Below are 10,386 nucleotides of genomic sequence, written 5' to 3' on the forward strand. Positions count from 1 at the left end.
ATTTCGGTACAGTGGATCTGAACAAACTCAAAGTTTTGTTATGAAAAAGGCTCCCTTGGGATTCTGAAGAGACTTTTGGCGCCAGGAAGATCAAGNGAACATGTTCGAATGGTCGACTTGCAACAAGTGAGTCGTTCTCATTCGTGGTGTGAACAACAAGGAAGCGAGAGGGATTTTGGTGTCTGGTGGCCGATAATGGACACCCGTGAAGTGATCAACAAGTGATCCTCAACATGAAGAAGGAGCCTCCCACATGGAGCCATTTATGGACCCGATATGGTTCCAAATCTCTGGTGCTTCAGAGTGTGGCCGTGATTGCCATCTGTGTCCTTTTGTTTTGCTTTCTGATCATTCATAAAACAACGAGTGACAGTTCGACGTCAGTACATCAACATTGGAACTACCGGGGCAACATCCTGGAGGTCACTCCCAATGTGGCCAGACGGTTCAAGATCTCTGTGCCACAAACTTCAGCGGCTTTGGCCCATTTAGAAGACATTTTCGTGTCGGTGAAGACTAGTCAGAAATTCCATGAGTCCAGATTGGATGTGATCCTCAACACCTGGTTCCAATTGGCCCGGGATCAAATTTGGTTCTTTACCGACGCTGAAGATCCCGAAATCAATCGGCGAGCTTGTAAGTGGCCCTTGACAATGGTGATATCCGTGATAAATCAGATTTCTTTTCATGAGCTGTTTTTCTTTCCTCTCCGTTTCCAGATGGTCATCTCAAAGTTACCAATTGTCCTGCCTCTCATAGTCGGCAAGCCCTTTGTTGCAAAATGGCCGCAGAATTCGAAGCCTTCTTGCAAACATCAAAGAGGTAGGTTCAATAATCGATACCCCCAAATTTGAAACACATTCATTGTTCTCTGAAGATTATCGTCATCGCTGTCTGGGGGATTTGAGAGCCTTTTTGAGGCTGACAAACTGGCTTTTATCACGATAAAGGTGAAAAGGATCAGCTAGAAATTGATGATGATCAGCACAGGCTTTCAGAGACGAACCGGGATCTTGATTACTGCATCGCCCTCACTCCTCTTGTGTAGTCACCCTTGATTCAATTGGAAAATCAGAGCTCAGAGGTCCAATTTCCAGTATTAATCTGGTAATCACAAGGCCATTGGTGGTGGTGGTGGTGGTGGTTGTTATTCTTCGTTCTCTTCTCCCAATCAAGATCTATTCTTCATCATTACAATGACTGATTCATACGAGCTTGTCTGGATCCCAAATATGGTCTCAGGTAGAATTCATTTTTAATCAAAAGGACTTCTTCTTCATCTTCCTCCTTGGCCTCTTCGTCTGCTTCGTCGCAAGTGTTCAACTTTTGCACCTGAGTGATCTTACGTAGGAACTTGGAGGCAAAGTGGAAGAAGAAGACCAAGACGAAGGAGAAGAAGAGGTCATCTCCACATGGGGCTGATGATGCAGATTGGAAGAGACCCTTTTTTCTTCACTGGAGACCTATTGGCGATGTGTCGAGTGAAGGAAGAAAGAAGAGAGAGAGAGAGAGAGAGGGTCGGGTATTAGAGGCAGCTAAACAAGCCAAGTGGCAATCGTTTGAGCTTATCTCGAGACTTTTAAGAGTTTAGAACACTTTGCCTCAGGTCCGATTGGTGTATTATTGTGAGCAGAAGGCTCTTTTTCCGCTTCAATGAGGTGTTTTGTGTACAAAAGTCACTATTTTGAATGTAATTGAATCGTCTCTAGTGGATTGAGGGGTCGAGAGATCTTCCAAGTTTCGTTGGAACAGTTGGTCTGAAATGAGTCAATATTGACCCAAAGCCAACACACCTCTCGTATGAATGCAAAAGAAAGACGGACAACTTGGAAGTTTCAAGAAGGCTCGTGTTCTTGCAGCTAGATGGAAGAACATTTTGCATAAGTTAACACTCATGTGCAATGTTTTGGAGGAGTGCTGAAATGAAATGGAAGTAGAGGGCTTGTAATTAGGCGATTTCGTGCTTTGTTCACCAAAGGATGATGTTTATCTTAGCAGGTGTCAATTCTTTTCTCGAGTTCTGGAGGATTTATAATGGGAATAATGGGCAAGATCCTGCTGGGTTTGGGCTCAATTCCAAAACCTGACAAAAGAGAGATTGAAAAAAGCTCCTTTTGGTCCATAGCTACGAAGCATTGTGGTGTAAAATGAAAAGCAAATGGAGGTTCGGGTTACACCCCTCAACCTGTTGTTTATAGCTGGCTGAACAGACCGAGAAAAAACCGTCTCTGAATAAGTGTTGGCATGAATCTCCTCCAGTCATGGCCATGAATCTCTTCTTGACAATTTATGAGGGGAGGTAACGCTGGAATGAAATGAAGACGAGATAAGATGTGCCATTGGCAAAGTCAATCAATTGAGGAGTTGGTTTGAGATAACAGTAACACTAATCTCGACCTGTCTCTTAATCTTTTTCAGCTGGTTCTGTCACTTTGATGATGACAATTATGTGAACATTCAAGCTTTGGTGAGCAAACTCCAAGAGTTTGACTACAGGGAGGATTGGTACTTGGGTAAGCCATCCATTCCCGAACCGCTCAAGATCCCGGACCGCGAAAATATGAAGGTGAGAAGGCCAATATACAAATGAAGATTGACCATTCTTGCAACGCTGATATTCATACAAAAGCAGCTCGGTTCGTTCAGTAATTGGAGATAATGCATCATGCCTGATGTTGGTGTTCGTTCCAAACAAGAAGAAGGATTACTTAAGTATCAGGCTTGGAATGATACCCTATCCAGGCGTTTTTTGACTAGATTTTGGGATGATCGTTCTTTTTCTGGGGGTCGTTCAAAAAAAAACCGGCAATCATCATCACTCTAAGTAGACATAGCGTCTCTCAGTCTCAGTTTCAACACATTAGTCGCATACGCCAAATCTCTTCTCCGAGATGAATACAAAGTTGAACGAATAACAATCTTGTCAAAAAATCAAACCAACTCGTTTAACTGGCATTCCAAGCTTCATTGCATGAAGACACATTCTTGCAATTCAATCATTCTCCTTATTGCTCGATTCTGAAGAATCATCCAACTCCAGTTGGACCACAAAGATCAAGTTCTCCTCTTGCCCCAAAGCATTCTAGTATTTTGGAATGAAATGCCAACGTTTGAGTACTTAGCTAAAACACGTGTTTAACCAGTTTTATTTGACGATTTCAGGACCAGTTGTCATTCTGGTTTGCCACAGGCGGAGCTGGATTCTGCCTGAGCCGCTCTCTGGCACTTAAAATGCGGCCGGTCGCGGGAGGCGGGAAGTTTGAATTGGTCGGTGACAAGATTCGGTTACCGGATGATGTCACCATGGGGTACATCGCCGAACACCTCCTCCACACCCCATTGACTGTGATTGAGGAATTCCATTCGCATTTGGAGCCCCAGAGACTCATAGAAAAGTCTTTGGACTCTCAGATCTCGTTTTCTTACTCCAAGTACGGCAATGAAATGAACACATTGGTCATTGAAGGCTTTAATGACGAGGAAGATCCAACCAGGTGAGCGAGCTTGTCGTGATAATTTAATGCAGTCTTAAGAATTGAAATTTGAGACCGGCTTTCTCAGAGAGCTCGCCTTAAAATCGCTAGGTGTGAATTGAAGATATTGTTCAACTTGCTAATTCGATGGGTTCGTTTCAGATTCAAGAGTCTTCACTGCAAGTTGTTTCCGAACTTCAGTTGGTGCCCGTCCAAGTCGTCTTGAGCGGAGTAAAGTGTGAATCCCATCAGATGCTCAAATCATTCGGACTTTATGGCCTCTCAATTACAGGATCAGAGTGCTAACAGACACTTCAAAATCTGAAAGTGCCATGACGTGCCTGTAAGTGAAGGCACCTTTTCAAACGAAGGTGCTTAGACCCCTTGATTCATTCAGACATTTTCATAGAAACCATCACCTAGTCAGATTTTAAAAAACAAAATGAATGTATGAAATATAAAGATTGATTCAAAAAAACACAGACAAGTCGCATTCCTGAATGACAATAACCTGGTGGGTCTTCTATCTTGAATTAAGACAGGAAATGAACAGTTTTCACAGTTTGACACTTTTACAAAGAGGCTTGGTGTTTGAGAAGGAAGATTTATCATGGCCACGAAAAAACGAGATCACCTCTCGCTGCTGCCAGTACAGCATACCCAAAATACCTGAAATGTCTGGATAGCACGAGTCTTTGTCCAAAAGTCACTCACTCTCCACGTCTGTTCATAATCGGTGGAAGGTATTTATTCCTGACGAAAAACTTCAGAATTCACATTGCCTTCAATGAAGGGTCCGAAGCCCGAACCAACCGGGAGAAGCGAACCGAACAAGTGTCGACCACTCATTTCAAGACAATAAAATCCAAGACTTTTAGCCAGGTTTGAGGGGGGTCATAAAAATTCCAGCTCTTGTCTGTTCTGACAACACAGTTCGTGCATGTACTCACTCCATACATGTATCACAGGTGTACTGCAAAGCAAACTGATTTTGATTTGCAACTATCGTGGACTTGATATTGGTGTTTCTTAATTATCTTTGCTTAGTGACGAATTTTGAATCAGCATGAGAGTATTTCAACCTATATTGGTTAGATTAGTTTGTTATGCATTAGTTATGAAAGCTCTTGAAGCAGCTCGAGGGGAGAGTTTTTGGATGGACTGGAATTGTTATGTGCAACCACGATAAAGATCTCTGTCGAGCTTTCAACCCAAACATTCTGGTTTGTCTTGACAGACCTAGTATTAGAATATCAATGAGGAGCCCTTTGCTCGGTGATTTAATTCGGAGAAAAAAAAGCAGCCCAAAAGCCACTGATTGGTATGCAAGGCGTTGTTACTAGTGTGCCTCGACAAGGGGAAAGGCTCTTTGAAATGGTCCTCCAGCATTATGCCACATCCCCGAAGGCTCTATTTTGAGTCACTCTTTTTTCGTACTCTCTCTGGATGCCGCTCGTTTTTTAGGGAAGGATCTCCGCAAGGAAGCATACTCGCTCCATTTTGGCCAACCACTTTTGAGCCCGATTCACAAGTTGGCCTCGGATTCAAAACTAAAAACTTGTCCAAATAAAGAAAGATGCCTCTCTCACAAGATCAAACTTGGGCACTCGATCGCAAGTAGGGGTCTGAAATGTCAGGATGAGTAGCAACAAAGAAAGGTGGTTTTTGTGCCTAGGGGTTCGGTTGAAGGTACTCGAGTACTTTGAACGAGTGCCCATGTTGATCGACATCAAACTCGTTGGAATTCATTTTTTTCGGGCCACCCACTGCTATTGAATTCGTCAGGGCAGGGTTAGAAAGAGATACTACATGTGGAGGGTATTGGTTTCGGGTAGAATATATTGAAGAACATTCATTGACGATGCTGGCCCCAAAACGAGCACGATGATGAGACTCGTTGCTCAGGTCGGATTGTGGGGAGCCCTACAATGTCGTGGTCTACGTCAAGTCGACATTCACCGCTGGTCTCCAGCCGAGAGTCGAACCAAAATAAATTGCTTTCAAGCCCTTTGCATAATATTAACATGAAGGAAATACCACGGCATTCATTGCAGAACTCCAACACTACATACGTAGATCCGATCAAACCAATATTCTGGGGACTCATCCCAGTCATCTCATCGAGGAAAACTATCTCCCCTCAAACTCATTTCTCGTTGCTACGATTATTGGTTCATTGTTCTACTGGAGTTGATAACGCTCATTTCAAGTATAATTTGATGCTCAGGTTGACAACCTCACGATGCTTTGTGGTTAAAACAAGAGACAGACTTCACGAGGTTCATGGGTTGGGTTACAATTCTTAACGGTCCTGGGCTTTCCTTGGTGGTTAGCGAGCAATGATCATCTCGCTCTAGGACATATTCATCCACTTCAACTACGCTCCCTTGTCACTTGTCACTGTCATATGTATGTAAACGAGAATGATTCCTTCTCCTCCTCCTTCTCAAGAGTTATTGAAGCGAAAGAGTCACAATTTTCCAACCGACCATTACGATGGCGACAAACAACCATCGGAGATTAATGGGGGACACATGACACATTTTTCAAAGCAATCATTATCATGAGCACATGAGTGCATTCCAGACACACACACGGCTCAAGAGTGTCTCGCGTCCGTTCATCTCGCTCACTTATCTCCAAACTGGAAACGTCGTCGAAGAACCACTCGAGCCAACCAAGTCCAAGGGAGAGAAGGAGAGAGAGCTTCGAGCAATCGCGACGGATGGGTGCATGGATAACAAGGTCCTCCGTATTAGCTTTAGGCCAGAGTAATTGGTACCATTTTCAATCAGAGACCGGTCGGTCGTCTCTGGATTTTCTTCTCCTGAATAAGTACCGAGAAGAAGAAGAAGAAAAAGAAGAAGAAGAAGAGTTTAGAGGTGAAGCAGAAGAATGCCATTTCGTGAATAAAATCAACTCGATGGGTTGAGAGGTGACTCGAGGTCACAACTGTCAATGTTCAACCCTTATGAATTGACCACAAGAAAGAATGCGGATTAAGGAGTCGTTGTCGTTGAATTCCGTATCTCCAGGAGGTGTCATTAACTTCTTGTCGGTTGTCGGTAGAGACCCAATTATAGGATTTGCATGTTGAACTTGGAGCCATTGTTTTCACGTCAGCTCTTAATGGAACCATATCGACAAGGTTGATTAGATATTATTCACCTTTCACGCACAGGAGTCGTCCTCTGAAAAAGTGGGATGGTGGTGGTCCAAATCTATATTTGATATGAACAATGGGGTCCATTGTCCAAAAGTCAGATCCCTGGCTGAAAATAGTTTTTTTCCCCCATCCTCATCAAAAATTCAATTTCACCTTGGCCCCAAGAGTGTTTAGTAGCTCACTATCCATCCCGACCCTCGTTGGGACGCTCAATACTCAATACTCATCATCCTGGCTCGTTGTCTCACTTCAAAGTGCCGATTTTCGACCATGATGGATGGTGGTAAATGGGGCTAGAAGAAACCTGCGCCAACCCCGCCAATCGGGTTTGAAACTGAGAATCTCGATCGCGAGAATCCAATATCTTGTACAATAACGGACACCCGCCTGCTCATGTAGAACGGTTTCATGCTCACGAACAATTTCAAATTTGCTTGGGCTTAACCATGTACGATTTAGCTTTTACCATGTTGTTGGCTAAGCCAGGAAGGTCATAAACATGGGTAATAATTTCTTATGGCTCTGACCACAGTTTCCCGGCTTTCAAAGATGTCAACCAATTTCAAGAGAGTGAGTGAGTGGGTGAGTTAGAGAGCTCCGCCTTCGAAAAATATGTCACTTTTTGTTGGGGGAAGCTCAATTGTGTTTGGGTCATTCTCGCTTCCTGTTTTGTGGATCAACCTTGAACTGAGCCAAAAGTTGTGGTTTTGGGGTACTCAGAATTCGATGATGATGGATCGGTCGACAATTTCAAGATAATCTCTTTGTACATTTTTTATCGCCTGTCAAGACAAAAGTAGTCAGAGGTCATAAACCAATAAGTAGAAAAAGCTATTCCTGTAGCTGCACGAGATTTATTGCTAAGACAAAACAGTTCATTTGCAAAGGTATGCAATTTCCATCCATCCAGCATTGCCCCTATTCGGTCTCGAGCTTGAGGTTTGGAGTGAGACTAAAGTGTCGACAGAATGGTCAGTTCGTTTATTGTAACAAGAGGAATAGACCCCGAGTGACGTTGAGCTACCTTTGTCCCAGACTAGGTTATTATTTCAGGACCTGTTTCGGTAGACCTTTTAGATCGGAGCTTGGTTTGAAAAACAATTTGTCAGAACAATACTAGCTGCAACTGAGCTAAACAATCAATGCTTATAAAAAAATGAGAACCGATGTAAAGAAACGTTCATGTACGAAAAATCAGGTGAAGTTCTAGGCATATTCCAAAATCTTAAACATTTTGCCGCAATCGATTGCAAGCCAGATTCTCAAAAATTTAGGTTTGCTTTGTCATTTTTCCATTGACTTGAAATTTTGTCCAAGTTTTCAAACTAGGTGCAGTGTTCTTTGTATAATAACCCATATACTTGGACGGGCTCCACCTTGAACAGAAAATCGAATGCGTATTTGGTACATGTGGTAGCCGAGTAATCTGTTTTGTGAGAGAAGACCTGAAAATTGTGCACCAATCCGAACCACGCCTCTTTCCAATCTTGACAATTAGGAGGGAGTAGGCAGGAACCACCGAGGTTTGGGCCACAGCCAGGAGTTGAACCCGCTTTTACGTAAGCCATGTTTATGACTTCTTTTAGTCCGATGTCAGGATCACCATGAGCGGAGCCTAGTTTTTTAAAGCCAAGGAGTGAATGTTAGTTAGGTCGAGAAAAGATCCAACTTAGGTAGCATACATAGTACGACCTTCTCTCGATCTAAGATTCGCTCCTGCGCTTTAAAAATCTGGGCTCAGGGTCCTGCTGGAGATGCAAATGACCTCTTTAGCTTCCTCACACGAAACAAAGGAACAATAAACTTCTTGGGTACAGAAACCACATCCATTAAGGATCTCGTTCAAATCCATGTTCCACCCAGGGGTCCACTTTCCACTTTTAAGACTTGGCAATTGTTCAGCTCTTTCACTCACCACTCCACACAAGCTGAGTGCGAAAGAGATTAAGTGAGATACGAACGATTAGAAACAAAATCATCATTTCAATAGTTCACACTCCTGAGCCATGAGGGCACTTGATCCAAAGCTAACATGATCTTTTTTAAATTGATAAGTGCAATTCGGACTTGGAAAGAAACATATTTTACCATCTTGCTGTACGGGTAGAATGGCCTCCTCGAGAAAAACAGCGCAAGAACAATTGTTGGTTTCATGTATTACTTTTCCAATTTGAAAGTGATGTTGTCCACAGGTACTCAAGTTATAGCTTGCGATGTGATGAGTTTCGCGAGACAGACCAGAAATAACGAACAAGAGGTGAAGCTTGCAACGAAGTGTTATGATATTTTACACATTTTTTCGGCCTTTGTAACGACTCTAAATCTTCTATCCGAAGGGATTACCCCATCAGAGACCTCATCTTAGGAGATTGCGCTCCATGTTGAGGCCTTTTTCGGTTAAAGGATATTAAAAATTAGTAAACAAAGGTTTATGGTTTACCCTGGTCCACAAAATGGGTCATTTATGATAGGACCCTTTGGGTTGAGGTTTGGAGACGAGGACGACATTGGCTCTTTGGGACAACAGGACCCATTAGTATCTAACATGACTTTGACTTTTCGTGTTTAGAGCTCTCTTTTTGTTGAGACTAGTGATGCATTTAACGGCAACGGAAAAGTTAACTTGATGCTTGAGCACTTCAGAGTCTGAGACGCTTCAAGTCTCAACTCCAGCGGACTAGGGTTTATAATAACAAAGTATATGAACTTAGTATGTGAAGGGCTGGAATGGGTAATGGTGGATTGTAAGCTCAAAAAGGGACTTCAGAAACTTTTATTTTACAGCTTCAAAATACGGCAACAAAGTACTACGCCGTAGGTTAAACATCGATGGGCAAGTCTGAAGGCGATGCTAACCGAGTTCGTCCTTGGTTCACTGCTACAATTCTTGACCCGTAATTAACTCTCTGTTTCGTGGTCTGTACTTGACTTCTTGCCTCATCTTTGAGATGTATTGCTCCTCTCCATGGTCGATTTGTACCACAAGTCGACGAAAACGACGATGAACAAAGCACATCACATCCGAACTTGAGAGCCATAAATAATTGGGAATGTAATTCGCCCTCCTCGGAAACATTCTAGCTTTTAAAAAGATGAAGAAATTTGATATTGTCGATGAGCGAGACAGTTCGATTTTGGCTGCAAAGTCTTCTTCATTCATCTTTTTTTCTCGTCTGCAGTTAGACAAATTGCTTGGCAATGACTCCACAAAAGTTAGAATAAATGACGATTTTTAGTGTTTGGGATGATCTGAAACACTCCTCAAGCTTTATCTGATCTTTCTCTCCCCGGGAGGGCCTCCTATGGTGCCTCCAATGCCTTCGGTCAATTCGGAAGAAACGTATTTGATAGGTTGCGACAGAACTTAAGGTCAAGATTGCGAGGACCATTTGAACATTTCTAGATTACTCGCCGACAAGCAACAAATCTCGACGGATTAGTGAAAACAAAAGCCGATAAAACAATAACATCAAAAATATGATAGTGCCACAATGGCGAATTCACAAAGCCTCGCTGTGTTGAAAAACCTTTCTTTCCAAACTAAAACTGAATTGATTTTGGGGTAAAACGTTTTTGAGATTTTATTTAGATGAATATCTTGTGACTCCGAATTGGAATTGTAGGTAGATCTATCATCACATTTTCATTTTGTTGAGGCAAGGAGCAAAATTTTGCTAGTTTTATTACAAAAAATGTTCATGCTGGTAGTTCTTCTTTATGGATTTATCGTGGAGGTACTGGGCCCAA

General features: G+C 42.7%; 1 protein-coding gene across 1 annotated transcript; it reads left to right on the forward strand.

Annotated features, from left to right (window-relative positions):
• The first annotated feature begins 93 nt into the window (after nucleotides 1–93).
• LOC131879374 (fringe glycosyltransferase-like) lies at nucleotides 94–3,944 on the forward strand. The gene is made up of 5 exons (XM_059225678.1): nucleotides 94–636; nucleotides 720–822; nucleotides 2,419–2,566; nucleotides 3,163–3,494; nucleotides 3,636–3,944. Exons 1-5 carry the CDS (start codon nucleotides 234–236, stop codon nucleotides 3,697–3,699), a joined length of 1,050 nt encoding a protein of 349 aa, XP_059081661.1. The 5' UTR covers nucleotides 94–233; the 3' UTR covers nucleotides 3,700–3,944.
• Nucleotides 3,945–10,386: the final 6,442 nt, after the last annotated feature.

This window comes from Tigriopus californicus, chromosome 1 (assembly GCF_007210705.1).
Source record: "Tigriopus californicus strain San Diego chromosome 1, Tcal_SD_v2.1, whole genome shotgun sequence".
Lineage (NCBI taxonomy): Eukaryota > Metazoa > Arthropoda > Copepoda > Harpacticoida > Harpacticidae > Tigriopus > Tigriopus californicus.

What these genes read in the sequence shown, in the direction of transcription:
- LOC131879374 (XM_059225678.1), top strand. Translation starts at nt 234, where the DNA reads ATGAAGAAGGAGCCTCCCACATGGAGCCATTTATGGACCCGATATGGT. An exon ending in CGAAATCAATCGGCGAGCTT is followed by an intron (nt 637 to 719) that starts GTAAGTGGCCCT and finishes CTCCGTTTCCAG; the next exon opens with ATGGTCATCTCAAAGTTACC. An exon ending in CGGACCGCGAAAATATGAAG is followed by an intron (nt 2,567 to 3,162) that starts GTGAGAAGGCCA and finishes TGACGATTTCAG; the next exon opens with GACCAGTTGTCATTCTGGTT.